Here is a 27,648-nt window from a genome sequence, read left to right as displayed (position 1 = left end):
GGACTGCAAGGAGATCCAACCAGTCCATTCTAAAGGAGATCAGTCCCGGGTGTTCATTGGAAGGACTGATGTTGAAGCTGAAACTCCAATACTTTGGCCACCTGATGCAAAGAGCTGACTCATTTGAAAAGACCCTGGAGGTGGTAAAGATTGAGGACAGGAGAAGGGGATGACAGAGAATGAGATGGTTGGATGGCATTGCCGACTAAATGGACATGAGTTTGGTTAGGCTCTGAGAGTTGGTGATGGACAGGGAGGCCTGGCATGCTGCAGTTCATGGTGTTGCAGAGTCAGACACGACTGAGTGACTGAACTGAACTGAACTGAACTGGTACTTTAACACCTGAAAAGAGGACATGAGGGGCAGCTTCAGTCACCCCAAGCTCTCTGTTGAATGCCCTGAAATCATTTATTAGTAGACTGTATAGGAGGGATTTTTCTCATCTTAATCATTTTATTAGCACTTCCTTGCTGAGTAAGCTAGCATTGGGTTATGGTTATGAATGATAAACAATGAATAATGAGTATTCTTTCTCTTAGCAAGTAGACACTGTGAACAGCTACTAGAGTGGGGTCTTAGTTGAGAATTTGGTGAAAACTTTCTTCATCTCTGGCTACCCTGGTGGCTCAACTGGTAAAGAATCTGCCTGCAATGCAGGAGACCTGGGTTCGATCCCTGGATTCGAAAGATCCCCTGGAGAAGGGAACAGCTCCCCACTCCAGTATTCTAGCCTGGAGAATTCCATGGATTGTATAGTCCATGTGGTTGCAAAAAGTCAGACATGACTGAGCGACTTGCACTTCTTCATCTCAGGTGACACCTTGCCTTGCAGGGTCTAATGGCTTGCTGTTTTCTGTTCCCAGACCTCTCACATATCTGCATATTGCAGACACATTATATTTTCTTTAGTGTCTCTTGTCATAAATATAATTCACCCCACTTTGTTTTCCTCATTTATACAGTAAAACACAAATAGAGTTTGAAGTATAATATATATATATGTGTTGTGTATGTGTATGCATGTGGTGTATTTGAAGAAATTTGAAGGGTTAACAAAGATGTTAGTCATTATTATTTTTCAGTCTAAGAAGTTAAAATATGAGGGTGCATTTCCAGTCTGTAAAAATCTTTTCATAATGAATATTTTCAGTGTTTGCTGTTTAGGTGAAATTTAATAAATTGACCTCCAGATTCATTAACAAATATATTTTAAATAAAAACACTTGTTTAATGTATTTGTCAACTGCTGCTGTCTTTACCTTCTAAACAAAATCTGCTGCTTTTGGAAATGAAGTTGTATATACTAAGGTGTTTTGCAGTTTGTATAGTAATTATAACTCTCTCGACCTCTGGAATAAAGGTGATTTTGTTTTTGATTGTTGTTTGAGCAGATGTCTGTTAATGTGAGAGAGCAACCTATTGCAGACCTAATCATAATTAGAAGAGGAGAGTGTCCCCCCCGCTACAACCCCCCCAGGGAGTGTTACATCATGTTAAATTGTGTCATTTGGAAATGGGACATAGAGCCCTCACAGTGGGGTGGATTGTCTAAGGAGCTTTAAAGGACCAGCTATCTTTTTAATAAATATGGTGACTACTCATCAGTTTCCCTTACCATTAGCTTCATCTACTAAAGGTTTTCATGGATGACAGTCCAAAGAAAATTTGTCTTTCTTATTACAAAAAGCATAGGTATGAAACCAAGATACCAATGAAGAATTCTTAGATATCAACAGAAAATATGAAGCAGTCATTACCTGTTGTTTGTGTAACACTGATTTTCCCATAAGAGAACATTGCATTGAAATACTGTAGTTATAAACTAAAATTTTAACTGTAGAGTAGTTTAATTTTTAAAATTTATATGCAACTTTGCAAATTGATTTCTACATCATATTTGATCTTATTTATTATGGAGATATGAACTCTTAAAAAATACACTACTTTTATTATAAGGGAAAAATGAAGTTTTCCAAAGCAGGTTTGGTAATGATTACAATGATTAGCCTCATTGTAATCTCAGCATTTTGACTTTATTTCTTTTCCACTAATCCAAGTTATGTAGAGTAAAACATCTAACTGAGGTTTTTAAACACTGAGCTGATCCTTTTAGAGATATATTGCCATAGTCAATTGTAACTAATAAATTCTAAGACCATTACAAGCAGAAACTTGCATTTGAGTATTTCTTTTGTCCCTGGCCTCATAATAACCAGCAACTCAGGCCTACCTTCACCAGAGTCTTTGGGACAGAATTACTGAGATATATTGCTTTTATTTTAAACACCCAAAGTAGTATTGCTTTTCTCAGCCTCATCAATGCCTCTGGGATTCTGTTTGCAGTTAGATTAAAAATCCAGAATTGAGTCTTAATTTGCTCCCTCACTTTAATCCCCTATATTCAATATGTCACGAAGTTTTGGGGCTTTTTCTTTGAAATATTCCTGATTGACTGTGTTATTACTTTGAAATATTGCTGTTACATGAACTGAATTCTATTCTTAATGAAATCTATTCTTAACACTCAGTGCTAGATGTCTTAACTAATCAGTTAGCTTTTAACTGTTTTCCTCATCTCTGTTTTCTTCCTCTTAAAATCAGTCCTTCATAAGCTTTCAGATTAACTTTCTCATGCTTAAATTTCATATTTTGTTTCCTCTGCTTGAGATCCTGGAATGGCTCCCTGCTCACTGGTGAGGTTCCAAGTAAATTACTTCATGTTCTTTGCCCAAGTTTCTTCTGATCTTCTCTTCTTTCCCTTGTTTCACATCACACTACATGCAGTGACTGGCTTGAAAGTGCTGGCTCTAAAAGTTCCTTTAAAGTGGGTGGTTTGGAAGTTGGAATTAACTTTGTTTTTAAATAGAAACAATTCTTTAAGAGCTGTGGTTGGGTTCCTTTTAGAATTCAAAATGTAAATATATTTTTGTATATGGTGTTAGAAAGTGTTCTAGTTTCATTCTTTTACAAGTAGTTGACCAGTTTTCCCAGCGCCACTTGTTACAGAGATTGTCTTTTCTCCATTGTATATTCTTGCCTCCTTTGTCAAAGATAAGGTATCCATAGGTGCATGGATTTATCTCTGGGCTTTCTATTTTGTTCCATTGATCTATATTTCTGTCTTTGTGCCAGTACCATACTGTCTTGATGACTGTAGCTTTGTAGTATAGCCTGAAGTCTGGCAGGTTGATTCCTCCAGTTCCATTCTTCTTTCTCAAGATTGCTTTGGCTATTCAAGGTTTTTGTATTTCCATACAAATTGTGAAGTTATTTGTTCTAGTTCTGTGAAAAATACTGTTGGTAGCTTGATAGGAATTGCATTGAATCTATAGATTGCTTTGGGTAGTATACTCATTTTCACTATACTGATTCATCCAATCCATGAACACAGTATATTTCTTAAAGAGCTAAACGTAAGACCAGAAACTATAAAAGTCCTAGAGGAAAACATAGGCAAAACACTGTCTGACATATATCACAGCAGGATCCTCTATGACCCACCTCCCAGAGTAATGGGAATAAAAGCAAAAATAAACAAACAGGGCCTAATTAAACTTACAAGCTTTTGCACAACAAAGGAAACTATAAGCAAATGAAAAGACAGCCTTCAGAATGGGAGAAAATAATAGCAAACGAAGCAATTGACAAAGAATTAATCTCAAAAATATACAAGCAACTCCTGCACCTCAATTCCAGAAAAATATACGACTCAATCAAAAAATGGGCGAAAGAACTAGACAGACATTTCTCCAAAGAAGACATACAGATGGCTAACAAACACATGAAAAGATGCTCAACATCACTCATTATCAGAGAAATGCAAATCAAAACCACAATGAGGTATCATCTCAGGCAGGTCAGAATGGCTGCTATCCAAAAATCTACAAACAATAAATGCTGGAGAGGGTGTGGAGAAAAGGGAACCCTCTTACACTGTTGGTGGGAATGCAAACTAGTACAGCCAGTATGGAGAACAATGTGGAGATTCCTTAAAAAACTGGAACTAGAACCGGTATATGACCCAGCAGTCCCACTGCTGGACATACACACCAAGGAAACCAGAATTGAAAGAGACACATGTACCTCAATGTTCATCACAGCACTGTTTATAATAGCCAGGACATGGAAGCAACCTAGATGTCCATCAGCAGATGAATGGATAAGAAAGCTGTGGTACATATACACAATGGAATATTACTCAGCAATTAAAAAGAACACATTTGAATTAGTTCTAGTGAGGTGGTGAAACTGGAGCCTATTATACAGAATGAAGTAAGTCAGAAAGAAAAACACCAATACAGTATACTAACACATATATATCGAATTTAGAAAGATGGTACGGATAATCGTATATGTGAGACAGCAAAAGAGACACAGATGTCTGCAGAACTTCTGGTTTTCATTTTGTTTCTTCCCTCTCATATCCTCTTCCTTTCTTGCTTCTCCATAACCATCCTTCCAGTTAGGATGTATGAATGCTTTTCATACATTTATTCTTTTCCTCTTATCCTTTAAGACTTACCTCAGATCTCCTTCAGCCAATCTTTTGTCTTGCAGATATTCAGTTTTCTCATTGGAGATGACAGAATTTTTCAAACTTAATTCATATTATTTTGGGGTCTCACTTGAGATGATGGAAGTGAAAATGTTTTGGAAAATGTACAATATTTTATAAATATTACTGTCACTTCCTGATGCCCCATGAGCATTTACTAGTTATATCACATACTTGGGGGACAAATTGTACATGTACATGAAGTGTCATTAATACCAGGTTGAATTCCTTCATATGTGAATTATTTGATCTTTCCTCTTAAAATTCTTGAAGAGTAATGGCCATGTTACATGCCTTAGGGAAAGATAAGAAAGAATTTGAAAGGAAACCTTACTCTCTTGGTAATAAGGAGTTCATGATCTGAGCCACAGTCAGCTCCCAGTCTTGTTTTTGTTGACTATAGAGCTTCTCCATCTTTGGCTGCAAAGAACATAATCAATCTGATTTCAGTGTTGACCATCTGGTAATGTCCATGTGTAGAGTCTTCTCTTGTGTTGTTGGAAGAGGGTATTTGCTATGACCAGTGCACTTTCTTGGCAAAACTCTATTAGTCTTTGCCCTGCTTCATTCCGTATTCCAAGGCCAAATTTGCCTGTTACTCGAGGTGTTTCTTGACTTCCTCCTGTTGCATGCCAGTCCCCTATAATGAAAAGGACATCTTTTTGGTGTGTTAATTCTAAAAGGTCTTGTAGGTCTTCATAGAACCATTCAACTTCAGCTTCTTCAGCGTTACTGGTTGGGGCATAGGCTTGGATTACTGTAATATTGAATGGTTTGCCTTGGAAACGAACAGAGATCATTCTGTCATTTTTGAGACTGATTCCAAATAGGAAAAGGAGTACGTCAAGGCTGTATATTGTCACCCTACGTATTTAACTTATATGCAGAGTACATCATGAGAAACGCTGGACTGGAAGAAGCACAAGCTGGAATCAAGATTGCCGGGAGAAATATCAATAACCTCAGATATGCAGATGACACCACCCTTATGGCAGAAAGTGAAGAGGAACTAAAAAGCGTCTTGATGAAAGTGAAAGAGGAGAGTGAAAAAGTTGGCTTAAAACTCAACATTCAGAAAACGAAGATCATGGTATCTGGTCCCACCACTTCATGGGAAATAGATGGGAAAACAGTGGAAACAGTGTCAGACTTTATTTTTCTGGGCTCCAAAATCACTGCAGATGGTGACTGCAGCCATGAAATTAAAAGACGCTTACTCCTTGGAAGGAAAGTTATGACCAACCTAGATAACATATTGAAAAGCAGAGACATTACTTTGCCAACAAAGGTCCGTCTAGTCAAGGCTATGGTTTTTCCTGTGGTCATGTATGGATGTGAGAGTTGGACTGTGAAGAAGGCTGAGCACCGAAGAATTGATGCTTTTGAACTGTGGTGTTGGAGAAGACTCTTGAGAGTCCCTTGGACTGCAAGGAGATCCAACCAGTCCATTCTGAAGGAGATCAGCCCTGGGATTTCTTTGGAAGGAATGATGCTAAAGCTGAAACTCCAGTACTTTGGCCACCTCTTACAAAGAGTTGACTCATTGGAAAAGACTCTGATGCTGGAAGGGATTGGGGGCAGGAGGAGAAGGGGACGACAGAGGATGAGATGGCTGGATGGCATCACTGACTCGATGGATGTGAGTCTGAGTGAACTCCGGGAGTTGGTGATGGACAGGGAGGCCTGGCGTGCTGCGATTCATGGGGTCGCAAAGAGTCAGACACGACTGAGCAACTGAACTGAACTGAACTTACTCTCTTTACTGTTTGGTATACTCTGTAGTTTTATGCCAGTCGTAGATGCTTCATACATTTTTTTTTTTTTTTTGCAGGGTTCAGTTAGCTAGCAAATTCACACAGTTCTAGCTTAATTTTCTTTTCCACTAAAAATAAATGTTATTTATTCATTTTTTTTGACCTGTCTATTGTTTTCTCTCTTTGTAAAAATGAAACTTCACAAGGTAGGGATTTGATCTTTTGCTCTGTTTTATCTTTAATGGCTTTCACAAGGGAGGTACTCAATAAAAGTTTGTTGAATGTGTGAATAAATGAATGAACCCAAAGTGATGAGAAAATCAAATTTCAACCTTTATCTCTGGCTGGAGGACCAGAGAGTGGCCCTTGTCAGGCCCTTGCTATAGGGCTAAGACTTGGGCTTCACGATAGCTTTTCCTCATTGCCTACAAGGCTCTTTTTTTCTTTCTGTTTTTGGGACTGTGCTTTGAATAATTGAGGATGCTGATAATCTACTCTCCCAATAATTGTGGGGATCAAGGGAGTATTAAAATCAGTACTACTTGGTATAATTAAAGTAGAATGTCATCACGTAACATTATTAATATTAATAGTTAAACACAATTGAGCACTTATATGCCAGGCACTGTTCTAAGTGTTCTACGTGGACTGATTAATTTAGTTTTCTCCAAAATTCTATGCTGCAACCAGGTGTTACTATGTCTCTCTTATACTGATGGGAAGATGCAAGCACAGAGAGTTAAAATAAATTTTCCAAGATGACAGAGCAACTTAACAGTAGAGAGATGACTGAAACCCATAATCAGAGTTTGGAACTTATTCTTTTTTCCATTGTGTTTTACCTATCTCTCTAATTAAGTAGAGGTCATTAAAAAATAAAATAGTTTTCGTATACATCCCTTTCCCCCTTTTCTTTCTAGAGTAGAGTAATTTTCAGGTATTTTTTGTTGTTGCTTAAAGCAGTAAAGGTTCTGGCCTATTTCTTCCAGGGAAATAGCTTAGTTACGTACAGCCTGCATTTTCTATTTGACTACAATGTGTTAGGAGTTAATTATTTATAGTGCTTGTTGAAGCTGATGTGGTGCTGAGCTCACTCTGGGTTTACAGACAAAGAATGGCCTGTTGAAATTCACTAAAATGAAAATTTCCTGAAACCTCACATTAGAGGTTGACCTGAATTTTAGGCTTCATGGATTTAAAGTTGTGTAACAGTTATGGGTTATATGATGTCAGAATTACTATATACCACATCAGAAAGCAATAGTTATATTTATGAAGAGGAGTATTAGTTTCTCTGTTCACTTTATTTCTGTCCTTTTTACACAGGACATCTTGCCCACCAATCCCAGTGATTTTTTAAATTTAAGTATAGTGCTAAAAGTGTGAGATCAACTTTATCACATAAATTAATTGAATAAATATATTTGCAAGTACTGTGACCTTGGCAGTGGCAGAATTTTCCCCTTTACCCAAGTGTTTGTGAAAATGGATGAGGGGATGGGAAAAATTAGGGAATCCTTCTCTTTTCTTCCCTCAGACTAGGTATCCAAGACTATTAGTTAATAATGTAACCATTGAACCCAGGATTACTTTTTTTTTTTTTAATGGAAGTTCTAGTTAATTTTCTAGAACACCTTACAGGAGTGGTCTTTTGAAAGATGTAATATGTTGAAGAGGCCAGCAGGTACTGGGGATGCAGAGTAAATGTTAAATCCATAAACCTATTGGTGAATGAAGTAGTCATGAAAGAGGTAGTGAAGAAGAGAGCCATATTCATTCTATGTAGAGCCATACATTATAATTTCATGGCTACAGTCAACCATCTACAGTGATTTTGGAGCCCAACAAAATAAAGTCTGTCACTGTTTCCATTGTTTCCCCATCTATTTTCCATGAAGTGATATGACTAGATGTCATGATCTTCGTTTTTTTAATAAAGTACAGAGGTCTTGAAAAGAATCTCTGTCAGAGTCTGGCAATGGAGAAGAAAAAGGGTATCTATGACTAGACTCAAAGTGAGCCAGCAGGGGGCTGCATCTAAGTTCAAACAGGAAAGGCTTTGTTCTTTTAGATGGGAGCCAAAGGAAATAACATCATGATCTAGATGGTAGAAATATTGTGGACCAGTTAGAAATCAGGGGTGGCAAAGGACAGGCCCAGAAAAGGGACTCAAGGTGTTAATTCATGAGTATCTAGGAGATAGTAAGGAGTGTCTGCTAGGAACTTAACGGGTATCTTGGAGAAGGATGCTCACTGGTCACTGATCTGCTTATTCAACATTTATTGATACCTACTTTGTACTACCTACTGGTCCAAATTGGGAAAGGAGTATGTCAAGGCTGTATATTGTCTTGCTACTTATTTAACTTATATGTAGAGTACATCATGTGAAATGCTGGGTATATGCAGAGTACATCATGTGAAATGCTGGATGAAGCATAAACTGGAACCAAGATTGTCGGGACAAATATCAATAACCTCAGATATGCAGATGAAAACACCCTTATGGCAGAAAGCAAAGAGAAACTAAAGAGCCTTTTGATGAAAGTAAAAAAGGAGCATGAAAAAGCTGGCTTAAAACTCACCATTCAAAAAATGAAGATCATGGCATCGGTCTCATCACTTCATGGCAAATAGATGGGGAAACAGTGGAAGCAGTAACAAACTTTATTTTCTTGGGCTCCAAAATCACTGCAGATGGTGATTGCAGCCATGAAATTAAAAGATGCTTGCTTGGAAGAAAAGCTATGACCGGCTTAGACAGCATATTAAAAAGCGGAGACATTACTCTGCAAACAAAGGTCTATCTGGTCAAAGCTATGGCTTTTCCAGTAGTCATGTATGGATGTGAGAAAGTATAAAGAAAGTATAAAGTATAAGGTATACTGAGTATACTTTATATAAAGTATAAAGAGTATATATAAAGTATATACTCTTTAGTATATAGAGTATATAGAGTATGTATACTCTATAAAGTATATATAGAGTATATATATAAAGTATATATATAGTATATATATATATATAAAGTATCTAGAGTATATACTTTATACTCTATATAAAGTATAAAGAAAGCTGAGTGCCAAAGAATTGATAGTTTTGAACTGTGGTGTTGGAGAAGACTCTTGAGAGACCATTGGACTGCAAGGAGATCCAACCAGTCAATCCTAAAGGAAATCAGTCCTGAATATTCATTTGAAAGGCTGATGCTGAAACTGAGGCTCCAATACTGTGGCTGCCTGATGCAAAGAACTGACTCACTGGAAAGGATCCTGATGTTGGGAAAAATTGAAGGCAGGAGGAGAAGGGGATGACAGAGGATTAGATGATGGGATGGCATCACCAGCTTAATGGACATGAGTTTGAGCAAGGTCTAGGAGTTGGTGCTGGATGGGGAAGCTTGGTGTGCTGCGGTCCATGGGGTTGCAAAGAGTTGGACACAACTGAGCGACTGAACTGAACTGTTTACGAGGCACTGTTGGAAACGCTGGGGATGAAGCTATGACCAAACATGCATTTGTGAAGCTTACATTCTTTTTTTTTTTTTAATTCTCAGCTTTATTGTGGTATAATTGATAATACAATTGTAAGATATTTAACATTTCACCATGATGATTTGATATTTGTGTACATTGTGAAAGGATTCCCACCATCCAGTTAATGAACACCTTCATCACCTCTTTTATTATTTTTTTTGATAAGTACATTTAAATTCTGCTCTCTTAGCAAATTTCAATTATATAATATGGTGTCATTAACTGTAGTCCTTCATCGTTCACTTTAGCTCCTCAAACCTTATTCATCTGAAAATTGAGAGTTTGTAGCCTTTACCAACCTCCCCATTATTCCCATCTTGCAGGCCATGGTTACCACTCTTTTGGTTTGTTTCTAGGTGTTTGACTTTTCTTTTTAAATTAGATTCCACATACAAGTGAGATAATTTCTTTCTCTGACTTATTTCACTTAGCATGATGCTTCAGTGTTCAGCTGTGTTGTTCCAAACAGCAGGATTTTCTTCTTTCTCACAGCTGGATAATATTCCAATGTATGTATTGCATACATACATCAATATTGCATCTTCTTTATCGATTTATTCGTTAAATGACACTTGGGTTGTCTCCATATTTTGGCTATTTCAGATGACACAGCAGTGAACATGGGAGTGTAGATGTCTCTTTGAGATCCTGTTTTCATTTCTTTTGGGTGTATACCCAGAAGAGGAATTGCTGTATCACTGCTGTTGTTGTTCAGTTGCCCAGTCACGTTCAAGTCTTGGGGACCCCATGGACCGCAGCAAGCCAGGCCTCCCTGTCCCTCAACATCTCCCCGAATTTGCCCAGGTTCATGTTCATTGCATCAGTGATGCTGTCCAGCCATCTCATCCGTTGATGCCCTGTTCTCCTCCTGCCCTCAATCTTTCCCAGCATCAGGGACTTTTCCAATGAGTTGTCTGTTCACATTAGATGACCAAAATACTGGAGCTTTAGCTTCAGCATCAGCCCTTCCAGTGAATATTCAGGGTTGATCTCCCTTAAGATTGACTGATTTGATCTCCTTGCTATATCATATGGTAGTTCTATTTTTAATATTTTGAAAAATCTCCATATGGTTTTCCATAATGGCTGTACTGATTTACATTTCCTCCAACAGTGCAGGAGAGTTTCCTTTTCTCCATGTCGTAGCCAACATTTGTTATTTGTTTGGTTTTTGATGGTAGCCATTCTGACAGGTATGAGGGGATATCTCATTGTGGTTTTGAATTGCATTTCCCTGATGATTAGTAATTTTGAGCATTTTTTCTTGTGCCTGTTTGCCATCTGTATGTGTTCTTTGGAAAAATGTCTATTCAGGTCTTCTGCCTATATTTTAATTGGGTTGTTTGTTTTTTTTTGATATTGAGTTGCATGAGCTCTTTGTATATTTTTGCTCCTTATCAGATTATTTAGCTCCTTATCAGTATATATCATCTCCTCATGTTTAGCTCCTTATCAGTCATATCATTTACAAATATTTTCTTCCATTCAGTAGGTTGTTCTTTTGTTTCATCAGTGATTTCCTTTACTGTGCCAAAACTTTTAAGTTTAGTTAGATACCATTTATTTACTTTTGCTTTTGTTTCCTTTGCCTTAGGAAACAGAACCAAAAAAAATATTGCAATGATTTATGTCAAAGAAATTTTGGTCTGTGTTTTCTTCTAGGAGTTTTATGGTTTCAGGTCTTCAAGTTTTTAATCCATTTTCAGTTGATTTTTTGTGTATGGTGCAAGGTAGTGGTCCAGTTGCATTCTTCTCACATGGTTGCCCAGTTTTTCCAATCACCTTTTATTGAGGAGACTATGCTTTCCTCAAGCTTACCTTCTTGTGGGGGAAAATACACAAGAACCAAATAAGTGCATGGTGCTCTGTGGTACAGCAGATCATAGTAATTGCTTTTGAGAAAAGTAAAGCAAGGAAGGAGGGGTGGGAAATGCTTGGATGTTGCAGTTTTAAATGGAATGGTCAACTATATGTAAGTGAGGAGGTAACATTTGGGCAAGTTCCTGAAGAAGGATTTGGTGGGTTTTATTCCTATGAGAAGGAAATTGAGCACATGAACTTGTCCTCACTGGTGTATTTCAACTCTGTTTAACATGGGTCAAAATTTTCTGTCTTGCTATTTTAAAATTAAATTGCATCAACAAATAAATATGTGAGTTGGGTGAAGGAGAGGAGGATGCTATTTCCGAAGGAGGAAGGATAGACATAAAAGGGATGGTAGGGAAAGCCCCTTCTTAATTGCTATGAGGACACTGTGCCCAGTAATGAAATTGAGGCCACAGGTGTTTGATGACCTTTGCTATCATGTGACCTCAGCCTATGAAAGTTGTTTCTGACATCATCAGTTGACAGTAGAGTAGTAGGTTTTATTTTGACAGCAGATTATTGCATGGGTTAGGCTTTAACAAACACTCATAAAGTCATTGTCTGGGAAGCTTAAATGTAATTCCTTGCATTGTAATGCTAATGCTTTGTATGTGTGTGTCTCTACAGCTTTGTAGGAAGTCAACTTCAGAGAGGCAGACGGGATGGCTAGCTCAGCCCGGGAACACCTGCTTTTTGTAAGGCGTCGAAATCCCCAGATGCGGTACACCCTGAGTCCAGAGAACCTCCAGAGCCTGGCTGCCCAGAGCTCCATGACCGAGAATATGACCCTACAGCGGGCCAACAGCGACACAGATCTGGTGACCTCTGAGAGCCGCTCCAGCTTGACGGCCAGCATGTATGAGTACACACTGGGGCAAGCCCAGAACCTCATCATCTTCTGGGACATTAAAGAGGAGGTGGATCCCAGTGATTGGATAGGACTGTATCACATAGGTGAGTCAAATGAACTGGACTTGCTTGTGACTTAGCGCATACATTTTGCTCTGACATTATACTATTCTGTGTTTTCTCCTGGGAAGAAATTCACATACATAAGTTAAAACAGCCATATCCTGGAAATTTTTTTCTTCTTCTTTGGGGTAGGGGAAACAACAATTATAAATAACTTTGCTGATATGAATTCTGTGGTTAATTTCTACCCTAATTAAATGTCAGAACCTGCAGTATTTTCTTTTTAAAACTTCACTTTACCCTTGATCATTAGCTGCATTTTGAAAAGAGGTGGCTATAAACATTTACTAGTATTTTTAAACCAATGAAAAAGATGTTTGGATTTAGATAACTGATATAAAAAATGTTCTGTATTTTCATAAGGTTGAATTACATTAAGAATAACTTGCAGTCTAAAGTATCTTTTTATTTCAAAATTCCTTGATGGGTCCTAGATCAATTAGGTAAAGAAAGTGTCATAGTCTTCTAACAAATGACTTAGAAATATAGGTTGCTATTTGTTTTAATGAAAGTGTCCCAACCCTGTTTAGCTGATTTGCATCTCTTTTCATAGGTGAGTTCATGATGAATAACCATGTGCCAGAAAATATAATATCTGTTACTTGAGTTGAAAGCAGAAGTAAAACCTACTAACCAGTCATAAAGAAATCTAAATCAAATCTAGTAAGAAAATTTTAACATTCCCCAAAGTTTGAGAGCTTTATCGCTGCATGAAGGGAGTTCTTAAAAAAAAAAAAAAAAATTAACAACAGATGTCTTATCAGAAGACATTGTTCCTTTCAATGTAGATTATAAGCCAAGCACTTTATGTGTGTGTGTGTGTGTGAACAGAGTGGGAGTAGGGTGGGAAAACTAGTTTATGCACTGCTTCTCTACAGGGGCAATTTGCCTACTTCCTCTACGGGACATTTGGCAGTGTTTGGCGATGTTTTTGTTTGGCAGAACTGGATAGGGGAAATGGGAGATCAGTGATGCTGCCAAACATCTTACAATGCAGAGGACACCCCCTCACAACAAAGAATTATCCATCCTCACATGTCCGCACACTGTTGAGAAACCCTAGTTGAGGCAAAGTAATACCCTTGATTGCACTTTGTTTCTCTGGACAATTTTAGATTGACTAAAATAAAATTGATTTGTATTTACTTATGTAAATTTTAATGCTGAATCATGCTAGATAGCAAGAAATCGAAACAAAAATTCAATGAATTTTAATTTTTCTATTTCCTCTTATGACAAAAAGAAAAAGGGGAGGAAAAGTCTTCAGAGTTCCCTGGTGTGTTTAAATATATGTTTATAGTGAGGGAGATACATAATTTTAAAATTATATGTTTATATATAATATCTATTCTGTTCGCAAAAGAATATTGCAGTTTTGATGTGACTTTAGAGGTAACTCTTGTGGTTTTGATGTAATTTTGCCCTTTTAGATTTTATGAAACATTTTTCTTTTCACTTTTCTCATATTTTTTCCTTTTTTTTCTCACTTAAGATTTTGTAATGCTTAATATGAAGCTACAAATAGCATATTGTGTTTTTTTAGATGATTTTTTTATGTGATATTTTTTGGGATACAACTTTATTTTCTTGCATAGAGTGATTCCTTTTTTGTGTGTGAATATTTTAATTTGTGGGCTCCCCTGGTGGCTTAGTGGTAAAGAGTCTGCCTGCCAAAGCAGGAGAAGTGGGTTTGATCCCTGGGTCAGGATGATCTTCTGGAGAAGGAAAGGCAACCCACTTCAGTATTCTTGCCTGGGAAATCCCATGGACAGAAGAGCCTGATGGCTACAGTCCATGGGGTTGCAAAAGAAATGGAGATGATTTAGCAACTAAACAACCACAACAATTTAATCTGTAAGATGCTAGAATCACTTAAGACAATGATTCCTATTACTATATTATAATATAAACTATATTACTTTATAGTTTCTCCCCCACCGTCTTTCTGTTTCTGCATCCCTCTTGTTTTATTTCCTTATCTATATTTAACTGAGAAGGAACTAAGGAAAGGAAGGCCAAGTTTATCTTATTCCCAAGTGACCAAAGTCACAAAATCTTGGTGTTCTTGTATTTATTTCACTTTCTAGAGTATAGATCAGAGGTCTGAATCGAGAATTAGCCCAAGGATATAGCTAGGAAAATATTTTGGCAAATATATCTCTTGAAAAGTGCTATTCTTCTTTAGTTAATTTCAAGTTTTCTCTGTGTCTTTCTTACAAATCATCATCATATTTTTGGTTCCCTGTATGTAATGTCTCTTTTTTTCCCTTTGGCTACTTTCAATATTTTTCTCTTTATCTTAGTTTTCAGCAGTTTGTCTATAATGTACCTAGGTGTGATTTTCTTTTTATTTATATTGGTTGGGATTCTTTAAACTTTTTAAGTAAAAATTTTTAATGAAAATTGTGATAAGTTTGGTCATGAATCCTTTGGATATTTTTTTTTTTTTTTTCTGAGAACTTCTTTTTCTGAGACTTTAGTTATACATATGTTACTTGTTGTTCTTTAAGGTTCTGAGGCTCTGGTTAATTTTTCTTTAATCTCTTTAGTATTCAAATTCAACTTAGTTTGCCAACTTTTCTTTTTGTTTTTCTTCATTCTCCTGTTAGTCCTGTTCAGCGGATTTAAAAATTTCAGTTATTTGACTTTTCATTGATAGACTATGCATTTCCCTTTTTATAGTTTTAATTTCTCTTATGAGAGTCTGGTATATCTTAACTCTGTCAGGCCATATCTTTTTTCAGTTACTTGAATTGGTTTGAATGCATCTGCTTTAAATTCTCTGCTATATCCAGTCTTAGAGGGGGCTTGTCTAAGGGTCTGTTTTTATTGTCTGTTTTTCTGTTGACTGTGAGTCCCATTTTCCTGTTTCTTTGCATTTTTTCACTTTACAGTGGACATTGAGGATTCTGTATTGTAGAAATTCTGAGTTCTGTGGCATACTTTTAATTTTAATGTTTATTTTTATTCTGGTTGGATGATTTATTTCCCTGAACTTACTAGCTGTGATTTAACACTTGGTTAGAATGTATCTGTGGAAAGCCTAATATAGTTATCCAGCTCTTCTAACTTAGTGGGATTCAGTCTTCAGGTTTAGTCTCCTTTATGGATTTTGCTAGGACTTGATTTGGGGCTTTGTTAGAGTAGGTCTTTTGTGGGCTTTACTCTAGGACTTTGTGCTTATTCCTAAGTAATGCCATTTCTGATGTCTTAGCCAGATGCCTGAAACGTTAACCATTCTCTCTGGTTGGGATGTAAGTCCATTGTTCTCCAGAACTGCTTGACTACTTTAACTCCATTGCACTCTCAGCCCTGGAGCAGCTACTCTCTGGAAAGCCTTGGTAGTCTCACCCTGCACGTATGCAGCCAGACCACGGCCAAAGGCTTGTGGGGGATCCCCTTTATTCCCTCCTCACTCTTTCCAGTGCCTTGCCTGCAGATTCTAGCCACTTCAGTTGACCCAAACTCTGATTGCTGCCTCTTTAGCTCATTAGAACTGTCATCAACTCTAGCTCCCTGTGCTGCACTCAGGAAATTGTTCCCCAGATAAGATCAGGATGGTTATGGAGTCACCTTATAAGTTTCCCTTCTCTCTGGGATTTTAGTCTATTGTGCAATGTCATAAAATAACTGCTTACTAGTTTTACAGTCATTTCATTAGGAAGACAAGTCTGGAACTAATTACTACAATATGGCCTGGAGCAGAAGTTTCTCCCCTACTTTTGATTTAGGATGGGTGATAAGAGGTTCCGCTTAATTTCCCCATCTAGCCATTTCCAGAGAACTCTGAATAAATAATAAATGGTAGTTTGAGTCCCATATGTTTGTCTCCTTAGTATATTTTCAAATTGTTTTAGATCCCTAGCATGGAAGAGGGGTGAGGAGTTAGTGCCCTCAGACCTCTTAAAAGGATGGATGAACACAGTGACAAGAATTCAGGAATAGAAGTATCATGTAGGTAGAATGAGATATGTGGTATTTTCAGACACACTATTGGTTTTTAACAGGTCTTCCACAATAAATGACTTTAAAAGGCCCAGGTACTAACATCTGAAATATTAAGCATGGGTCATTTATATAGTTGCAGAACCACAGCTGTGTTTAAAAGAAAGATTGACTTATCTGGGACCTCAAAGTGAGAGTAAGAGGCCTTGATTTAAGTAAGGAGAGATAGCCCTTTCTCTCCTGGGGCTAGTTCATCTCATTCTGGATGGATTATTTTGACTTCTAGACTGGAGACAGCCTTACTTCTGTGACAACTTGGCCATCCCATGTGGTAAGGGAGGGATGGCAGCTCTGTGGTCTTTAACTGACAGCCATTTCCTGATTCCTGCTTCATTATGGGTTTAGGAGGTGGGCAGCAAGCCCTTGATTTCAGGGCAAGTAGGCCCTCTCTAGACTTAAGAAGGGTCTAAACTGATGTGGCAGTCCAAGTAGTGAGTAGTCTAGGAGTGCACATGTGACCCAGTTCTGGCCAGTGGTGTGTAAAGGGAAGACTTTGGGGCAACTTCCTTTTCCAAGGAGAAGCCAAAGCCTCATGAAGAGAGTCTTTAACCCCCACTTTCTCTTGTGCTTGTGACTCTGGTGAAAGGATGTGATGTCTTGACTTGTTATATACAGGTAACCACCATAAGTTATCAGTCAGGAAGATTAAGAGTCAAGGATTACAGAGAAGAAAGAAAGAGCTTGGACTGGCACTCCAAAGGAAAAAATCTTCACCCGTGTTTAAGTCATCAGTAGTGAGTGAACTCCGGGAGTTGGTGATGCACAGGGAGGCCTGGCGTGCTGCGATTCATGGGGTCACAGAGTCGGACACGACTGAGCGACTGAACTGAACTGTACTGAACTGAGTGAGCCTTTCTTGAACCAGCAGTCCTTCCTAACTGAGCCGCTGGGATGGCTATTAAGATGAGAAAGGAAAAAAGAGGAACACAACTGCTGTCAAAGGCAGGATGAAAAGTGAGTGGGCTACCTCTGTAGTTACTGCTTCAGAAATAGTTTGGGCTGCTTTAATATAGGTAAAAACCACTCGGTTGTTTTCACGAGAAGTAACAAAATTTGACATAAAATTTTCAAAGTAGCAACTCCAACCCATGTGGAAATTTACAAAAGTTTAATAAAATCAATGACATGATGGGAAAAATCTTCCAAATGAGTATTTAGTAATTTTAAAATATGCAAAACAGTTTTCTTGGCCCCTGTTAAAGGGAGATAGGGTAGATGATGAATTTAGAGAAGACCTGAAAGTAAAGAATGAATGCAGGGCTAGGATGGGAAAAGAATGCTGGCGTCTGCCTTAGTGACGTCCTGAATTTAAGGCTGTCATGACTAAAGGAATATGCATAACATGTTCTCTCTTGGGCTCTGTGAAATAAGTTTCATAAACGCACATACAGCAGGAATAGCTTCAGGTTTCTGTACCTCTTAGTAGGAAGCAGCCACTCCTTTTCAGCTGTGTCCTGAGAAGCCGGATTGTTTCCTAGCAACATCTAGGTTTATTTGTGGAACTGAGAGATGGTCTCTATAGAAATAAGTCCCAAAGGGGAAGGATTTGGGTGGAATATAGGGCTGGTGAGGTGTGGCTTATTGGCACAGTGTGCATTTTGATTGTTGTTTCTCTTGGCTTACATTTTCTTCCTACCTAGAAGTATGATTTGTTTTTGTTTAGCTAATTGCTAATGTTTTGCACTGTTCAGTTTGCTCTGAATGACTTTTAGCCCTACTAATCTGGAGGGAAAACACGTCCTTCTGGATCAGAAGTAAGAATCTTGAGACAGTTTGGGCAATGTAGAGATCCTATTGGGAGTACAAAGAAAAAATGTTGAAAATGTCAAAACACTATCTGGGGAAACTTTGACTGTGAACATTGTTCTTAAAACAGAAGCTAATTATATTTTCTCCCTCTAGAAAGTCTCATGTACACCCAGGATTTCCAGAGATGATCACAATGTACCTATAGCCCTGAATCTCCAAATTATAGCCACTAATACCTTGCAGATAGCTTCCAGAAATCACTAGATTTATAATTTGTCTCCAAAATTAGAATTGACCCCACACAAATTTAATACTGCTACTCATTGCCTCCACCTAAACTCTCCAAATAAAAAAAGCCAAATGCTTTTATTGTGTAAGAACTCTTGGACAATCAGCACGGACAGCTTTCCATGAAAAATCAAATGGACACTTTTTAAAGAGGGGCAGAAAATATTAAATTTGTTTCAGGCTCACTATTAAATTCCCCTTAACCTTTTATCTTGTGCTTGTTTTTTGGATTCTTCAAAAGAAAAATACTTCAAGAAGCTTTATTTGCCATTTCTCATGTGCAGGCCACTTCAGGTACATGGGCTGAACTGTTTGTTACTGATCTGTGACTCAGTAAGAAACTTTCTATAGAATTTAAATCAATGTGGAAGCTTCCTTCATTGAGAAGATCTTGCTGTAAAAAATCATCTAAACTAAATAATGGGCTTACTGTATTTCACATTCTGGATCAGCTTATTCTCTTGTCATGGATCAGTAGCAAAAAGATAATTTACCAATATTGTTTGAGTATACCTCTCAGCATCTGTGTTGACTGTATCTCTAAAGACTGTTGTTCAGTTACTAAATTGTGTCCGACTCTCTGTGACCCCATGAACTGCAGCATGCCAGGCTTTCCTGTCCTTCACTATATCTTGGAGTTTCCTTAAACTCATGTCTGTTGAGTCAGTGATGCCATCCAACTGTCTCATCCTCTGTCAGCCCCCTCTCTTGTCCTCAATCTTTCCCAACATGGGGGTCTTTGCCAGTGAGTTGGCTTTTCGCATCAGGTGGCCAAAGTATTGGAGCTTCAGCTTCAGCATCAGTCCTTCCAATGAATATTCAGGGTTGATTTGGATTGACTGATTTGATCTCCTTGCAGTCCAAGGGACTCTCAAGAGTCTTCTCTTGCAATAAAATTGCAATAATGATCCAAGGCATTAGGATCATGTATTTTTGAGCTCTAAGATCCCAAAGTTTAAGCTCATGTTTTATAGATAAGAAAAACTAAGGTCCAGAATGGTGAAACCATGCTGGTAGTTGGGTGCAGTCAAGACTGGGGCTTAAGTGTCCTGTGAACCAGTTTTCATTTTTCTTCTTGTGTGTTGAAAAATATAGTGCAGTGTTTTTCAACCTTTAGTTAATTATTACTTTCTTGGTTTTCACAGTGTTGGATTACCATTTGTACTATTTATCCTTTTCCTTAAACCGTCTGATTAAAGAAAATGAACTGGTTATCTACCCTGACCTTGTTGTTCGAAGCCACAGGGTCTGGGAGAGTTTTGTTGTGTTAGCTGTTTTTCTTTCTAACATGCATTAACTGTTAATAAATAACTTTTGTCTGTGGGCTGCGCACCCAGGATTGTCACATGCAGCACACTTTGAGAAATTCTGAGGTTATCAGTGGTTAAGAGTTCAGGCTCTGCAGTCAGACAGACTAGTAAATTCAACTCTACCTACTAGCTTGAGAGAATTGTATAATGTTTTTAAATCTCAGGTTCCTCATCTTTTTTTAAAAAAAAAAGAGGATGAAGAAGAGTACCAGTATTATGAGAATTAAATGAGATAATGCATATAATATCCTTAGCAAAGTGCCTGGGCTCTTTGTAAGAGCTTACTGATTGTTAACTATCATCCTTATGTTGGCTATTGTTAATAATAGTGAAACCATTTTCTTGGTAGTTTAAAGCAGCAGCACGAATTTAGCCACTGAGTCCAGAAGAAGGGATTTTCAGATTAAAGTGACATACTGGGTTACTTCTACTTACAGAAAACAAAATCCATTCTTTTGAGCTTGAGCTCTGGGGATTATACAAAGCACCTAAAACATGACTGTTAAATAATGCAGTATATTAATTTGAGTATTATGTAGGTTCTAAACCAGCATGACTTCCAAGGCGATAGAAAAACTGCAGTTTAATCTGAAATTCAGTCGAGTGGAATAATGTATGCATTAGGTATTTAGTTTCCAGAGTAGCTATCAAATACACTTAAGAGTATTTGTTCGTGACTACTGTAGAACATGCTGCTATGAACATCAAGGTGCATGTATCTTTTAATATTAGTGTTTATATACTCAGGAGTGGAACTGCTGGATCATAGGGTACTTCTATTTTTCGTTTTTTGAGGAACCACCATAGTGTTTTCCCTGGTGGCTGGACCAATGTACATTCCTACCAATAGTGTAGGAGGGTTCCTTTTGCTCTGCATCCTCACCAGCATTTTTGTTTTTTTGATGATCGTTCTGACAGGTGTGAGGTGATACCTCCTGGTGGTTTTAATGTACATTTCTCTGATAATTAGCGATGTTTACCATCTCTTCATGTGCCAGTTGGCCATCTGTGTAGTTTTCTCTTAATGATTTTATTCAAAAGATTATTTTTGGTATTCATCCATTCATTTGTTTGCTCAACAATGTTAGGAGTTTACTGTGTAGCAGGCATCTGAAAAAAATTTTTAAATATCTATATTTAAGAAAATATAGTGCTGTCATTCTAGTTTTTTCCCAATTATATACAATATATTGGCCTTTAGATTGCTGTTTCCTTACCCATGGATTCCATCTTTAATATGGAAACGCTGTATGTTTAAATACAAATAAATTTACTCCCTGAACTCTGCTGCTTCAAACACTCACTTTTTTGGCCATGTTTTCAAAACATGCATCTTCCACGCTAAGCAAACTTGGATATTTTTCTGAAAACTGTGAGTTTGACATGAAGAATGTCTGTACTGTTTTTGATATTCAGAAATATATACTTGTATTTTCATTATATAACTATTATACTTCTGGTATGAAAAAGTGCTATTATATGATTATTGACAGATCAAGGAATGATCATATTTTTACTCTACAAAAAGAAGAACAATTTTTTAGACTATAGTTACATCATTAAGCTGTAATATAGAAGCAGATATGTTACTGAAAGACTAACCTAAAAAAATCTTGAAATTTCCAACTGAAAATTTACAATAACTAATAGGATTCTAAGTATTTAATATGTATCTTTTTAAAGCATCCAAATAAATAGGTTTTTCTGTAAGTGTAAGTCCTGTGGCATATTTTTGATATGATGAAACATTTCATGTGAAAAGGGAAAGCCTTAAGAATTCAGTGAACATCTGAAGGAGGTTAAATTCTTACTTTGGGGCTGTGTAACAGCCATTTTTTTCTTTGTTCACTTTAACTGCCAAAATCTGTCATTCCTGAGCCATTTCAAGGGGATAAATAAGGTGAATTTTGCTATGCACGTGACCCACTGCAAATGCTGATTTGAGCAGGGTTACAGTCAGCATATGTCAGCTAACTTAGAATTTTCTAGTGCATCACATAATTCACTTGCCTGAATGGAGTGCTATGAAAATAACAAAATTTCTTCTAGAAATTATTATTATTACTTGTTTGTCTTTGAAACTATGGCAATATCGCTAAGATAAGCAGCCATATTATCATCCTTACGTATAGAACCCTGGAATTCCTCATCCCACATAAGTTTAATTCAAATGTAAGGAAACCTTGTTACTTATTTAAGAAAACTGAATGCTAGTACTGAAGTGAAGTTGACACTCACTTACTCGTCATGCTCAGTTGTGTCTCTTTGTGACCCCATGGCCTGTAGCTCCCCAAACTCCTCTATTGATGGGATTTTCCAGGCAAGAATACTGGAGCAGGTTGCCATTTTTTCCTCCAGGTGATATTCCTGACTGAGGGATTGAACCCATGTCTCCTGTGTCTCCTACACAGCAGGCAGATTTTTCACTGCTGAACAACTGGGAAAGCCCAAAGTGGTAGTGAAGTACTGTTTTTTTTTTTTTTTTTGTCATTGGGAATCATTAAAATATATTATTCATCTACTGAAATTTATTTTGAAAGTTACAGTCATTAGTTCAGTTCAGTTCGGTTGCTCAGTTGTGTCCAACTCTTTGCAATTCCATGGACTGCAGCATGCCAGGCTTCCCTGTCCATCACCAACTCCCGGAGCTTACTCAAACTCATGTCCATCAAGTTGTTTGATGCCATCCAACCATCTCATCCTCTGTCTTCCCTTTCTCCTCCTGCCTTCAATCTTTCCCAGCATCAGGGTCTTTTCAAATGAGTCAGTTTTTTGCATCAGGTGGCCAAAGTACTGGAGTTTCAGCTTCAACAGCGGTCCTTCCAATGAATATTCAGGACTGATTTCCTTTAGGATGGACTGGTTTGATCTCCTTATAGTCCAAGGAACTCTCAAGAATCTTCTCCAAGACCATAGTTCAAAAGCATCAATTCTTTGCTGGTCGGCTTTCTTTATAGTCCAACTCTTACAACCAAACATGACTACTGGAAAAACCATAGCTTTGACTAGACAGACCTTTGTTGACAAAGTAATGTCTCTGCTTTTTAATATGTTGTCTAGGTTGGTCATAACTTTTCTTCCAAGGAGCAAGCATCTTTTAATTTCATGGCTGCAGTCACCATATGCAGTGATTTTGGAGCCCCCAAAATAAAGTCTGTCACTGTTTCCATTGTTTTCCCATCTATTTTCCATGAAGTGATGCGACCAGATGCCATGATCTTCGTTTTCTTAATGTTGAGCTTTAAGCCAACTTTTTCACTCTCCTCTTTCACTTTCATCAAGAGGCTCTTTAGTTCTTCTTCTCTTTCTGCCATAATGATGGTGTCATCTGCATATCTGAGTTTATTGATATTTCTTCTGCCAATCTTGATGCCAGCTTGTGCTTCATCTAGCCTGACATTTCGCATGATGTACTCTGCATATAAGTTAAATAAGCAGGGTGACAATATATAGTATTATGTACAGTTATAGTCATAGAGATTTTAGATTTACAAAGGAAATGAGTGATCATTTACTTCACTGGTCTCATTTCATAAAGGGCTCAGATGGATTAAGTAACATACTCATGGTTACTCTTGTTTATATGTTTATATGTTATATAGCATATTGACAAGTTTATATATAAAGGTTATATATGTTATGTTATATATATGGCTTCCCAGGTGGCGCTAGTGGTAAAGAATCTGCCTGCCAGTGCAGGAGACGTATGAGACATGGGTTCGATCCCTGGGTCAGGAAGGTTCATGGAGGAGGGCATGGCAACCCACTTCAGTATTCTTTCTTGGAGAATCCCATGGACAGAGAAGCCTGAAAGGCTACAGTCCATAGGGTTGCAAAGAGACAGACACGACTGAAGGGACCTAGCACTCAGCACTCAGCACTCATGGTTACTTAGTGATATAGTCAGAAAAAATAGGGTCTGTGGAATCTCCTCCACAGTGGAGTTGCATTTTAAAGATAGTTAGGTTATAAATTCAAATCCTACAGGTGATTTTTGAGTATAGTCAAGATCAATCTTGAAAAAACCCTTAGGAAGGCAATGAGACTTAAAAAAGTATTGAGTGCTGGTAGCTTTACTTCCAACATTGGAACAAACTCCCATTTTATCTTGAGTGTCAGAAAAGAAGTTCGCTTGTGTTTCAGTTCACTTCAGTTCAGTCACTCAGTCATGTCCAACTCTTTGCAACCACATGGACTGCAGCACGCCAGGAATCCCTGTCTATCACCTACTCTTGAAGTTTCCTCAAACTCCTGTCCATTGAGTTGGTGATGCAATCCAACCATCTCATCCTCTGTTATCCCCTTCTTCTCCTACCTTCCATCTTTCCCAGCATCAGGGTCTTTTCAAATGAGTCAGTTCTTTGCATCAGATGGCCAAAGTATTGGAGTTTTGCTTCAGTATCAGTTCTTCCAATGAATATTAAGGACTGATTTCCTTTAGGATAGATTTGTTGGATCTTGCAGTCCAAGGGACTCGCAAGAGTCTTCTCCAACATCACAGTTCAAAAGCATCAATTCTTCGGCGCTCAGCTTTCTTTATAGTCCAACTCTCACATCCATACATGACTACTGGAAAAGTCATAGCTTTGACTAGATGGACCTTTGTTGGCAAAGTATTGTCATTGCTTTTTAATATGCTGTCTAGTTTAGTGATAGCTTTTCTTCCAAGGAGCAAGTGTCTTAATTTCATGGCTGCAGTCACCATATGCAGTGATTTTGTAGCCCAAAACAGTAAAGTCTGTCACTGTTTCCACTGTTTCCCCTTCTATTTGCCATGAAGTGATGGGACCAGATGCCATGATCTTCGTTTTCTGAATGTTGAGTTTTAAGCCAACTTTTTCACTCTCCTCTTTCATTTTCATCAAGAGGTTTTTTAGTTCCTCTTCCCTTTCTGCCATAAGTGTGTTGTCATCTGCATATCTGAGGTTATTGATATTTCTCCCGGCAATCTTGAATCCAGCTTGTGCTTCCTCCAGTCCAGCATTTCTCATGATGTACTCTGCATATAAGTTAAATAAGCAGGGTGACAAAAAACAGCCTTGATGTACTCCTTTAGCGATTTTTCCAGTCTGTTGTTCCATGTCCAGTTCTAACTGTTGCTTCTTGACCTGCAGATAGATTTCTCAAGAGGCAGGTCAGGTGGTCTGATATTCCCATCTCTTGAATTTTCCACAGTTTGTTGTGACCCACACAGTCAAAGGCTTTGGAGTAGTTAATAAAGGAGAAGTAGACATTTTTCTGGAACTCTCTTGCTTTATCGATGATCCAACAGATGTTGGCAATTTGATCTCTGATTCCTCTGCCTTTTCTAAAACCAGCTTGAACATCTGGAAGTTCACGGTTCACATATTGCTGAAGCCTGGCTTGGAGAATTTTGAACATTGCTTTACTGGCATGTCAGATGAGTTCAATTGTGTGGTAGTTTGAGCATTCTTTGGCATTGCCTTTCTTTGGGATTGGAATTGAAAATTGATCTTTTCTAGTCCTGAGGCCACTGCTGAGTTTTCCAGATTTGCTGGCATATTGAGTGCAGCACTTTCACCACATCATCTTTTAGGATTTGTAATAGCTCAGCTGGAATCCCATCCCCTCCACTAGCTTTGTTCCTAGTGATTCTTCCTAAGGCCCACTAGACTTTGCTTCCAGGATGTCTGGCTCTAAGTGAGTGATCAAACCATCGTGATTATCTGGGTCATGAATATCTTTTTTGTATAGTTCTTCTGTGTATTCTTGCCACCTCTTAATATCTTCTATTTCTGTTAGGTGAATACCATTTCTGTCCTTTATTGTGCCCATCTTTGCATGGAATGTTCCCTTGGTATTTCTAATTTTCTTGAAGAGATCTCTAGTCTTTCCCATTCTATTGTTCTCCTCTATTTCTTTGCATTGATCACTGAAGAAGGTTTTGTCATCTCTCCTTGTTATTCTTGGGAACTCTCCATTCAAATGGGTAAATTTTTCCTTTTCTCCTTTGCCTTTCACTTCTCTTTTCACAGCTATTTGTAAGGCTTTGTCAGACATCCATTTTGCCCTTTTGCATTTCTTTTTCTTGGGGATGGTCTTGATCCCTGTCTCTTGTACAATGTCACAAACCTCTGTCCATAGTTCTTCAGGACTCTGTCTATCAGATCTAATCCCTTGAATCTATTTGTCACTTCCACTGTATAATTGTAAGGGATTTGGTTTAGGTCATACCTGAGTGAGTGGTCTAGTGGTTTTCTCTACTTTCTTCAATTTAAGTCTGAATTTGGCAATAAGGAATTCATGATCCGAGCCACAGTTAGCTCCTGGTCTTGTTTTTGCTGACTATATCCAGCTTCTCCGTCTTTGGCTGCAAAGAGTGTAATCAATCTGATTTTGGTATTGACCGACTGGTGATGACCATGTGTAGAGTCTTCTCTTGTGTTGTTGGAAGAGGGTGTTTGCTATGACCAATGCATTGTCTTGGCAAAACTCTATTAGCCTTTTCTCTGTGTCATTCTCTACTCCAACGGGGCTGTTTATGTATATACTATCTTTTTAAACTAAAATTCCACTCAGCCTGGTGGGATGCTTAGAAGAACTGCACAGTTTATGCTCCCCAAGGAGCATGTGCTCTGTTGTCTGGAATGATTCCTACCCTGCTTAGATGGTTCTCTTTCTCAGTCTCTCTGCTTTGTCTTGAGTAAATTTGTTGGTTATACTGGAACATGCTAAACGGGTATTTGCTGTGCCTCTTTTGAACATCCATTCATCTTTGAAGATTCTGTAGAGTATCCTGAGTTAGCTCCTTTAATGGAGGCTCATAGAAATTTATTTTATAAACTGTTTTTTTACTAGTTTTTATAGCACTGTCTAAAATACCCCTCCCCTCATAATTATTGTCACTTTGAGCAACTTCAGTGAATGAGTTTCTTTTTAACTGTCAGTGTTTCAGTTGACTTCTCTTATTAAATATTACTATCATTTCTTGCAGCTCTTTTGCAGTAGAGCACCCCATTCTTTGGGATAATAAATCCATGGGGCTGAGTGTGTTTATAAGCTCTGAACATAAGAAAGGCTGAGATGGTCTAATATGACTGTTTAACTCCTATTAGGTAGCTTCCCTGGTGGCTCAGACAGTATAGAATCTGCCTGCAATGCAGGAGACCTGAGTTCGATCCCTGGGTTGGGCAGATCCTCTGGAGGAGGAAATGGCAACCCACTCCACTTTTCTTGCCTGGAGAATCCCCATGGACAGCAGAGCCTGGTGGACTACAGTTCATGGGGGTCCAAAAGAGTTGGACATGACTGAGCGACGAAGCACACGTATCAGTTCAGTTCAGTCGCTCAGTTGTGTCCAACTCTTTGTGACCCCATGGACTGCAGCATGCCAGGCCTCCCTGTCCATCACCAACTCCCGGAGTTTGCCCAAATTCATATCTGTTGAGTCGGTGGTACCATCTAACCATCTCATCCTTGGCGTCCCCTTCTCCTTCCACCTTCAATCTTTCCCAGCATCAGGGTCTTTTCCAGTGAGTCAGTTCTTCACATATACATAGCTCCTATTAAAGTCTTTTGCAATGAATTTATAACTTCCACATCTTTCTCTAAATTGTAACTAGTTTTCTAAAGGCAGATGTGACCAACACCC

General features: G+C 38.1%; 1 protein-coding gene across 1 annotated transcript in view; it reads left to right on the top strand.

Annotated features, from left to right (window-relative positions):
* The window catches only part of HECW2 (HECT, C2 and WW domain containing E3 ubiquitin protein ligase 2), a 446,473-nt gene that overhangs the window by 175,079 nt on the left and 243,746 nt on the right, over positions 1-27,648 (top strand). The window contains exon 2 of the mRNA XM_024981178.1: positions 12,340-12,666. Within this exon, the coding sequence (XP_024836946.1) occupies positions 12,375-12,666 (292 nt within the window). The 5' untranslated portion in view covers positions 12,340-12,374. The remainder of the gene's footprint in view (positions 1-12,339; positions 12,667-27,648) is intronic.

This window comes from Bos taurus, chromosome 2 (genome assembly GCF_002263795.3).
Source record: "Bos taurus isolate L1 Dominette 01449 registration number 42190680 breed Hereford chromosome 2, ARS-UCD2.0, whole genome shotgun sequence".
Taxonomy (NCBI): domain Eukaryota; kingdom Metazoa; phylum Chordata; class Mammalia; order Artiodactyla; family Bovidae; genus Bos; species Bos taurus.
The sequence above is the reverse complement of the archived record's forward strand: the minus strand, read 5'-3'. Positions and strand labels throughout refer to the sequence as shown.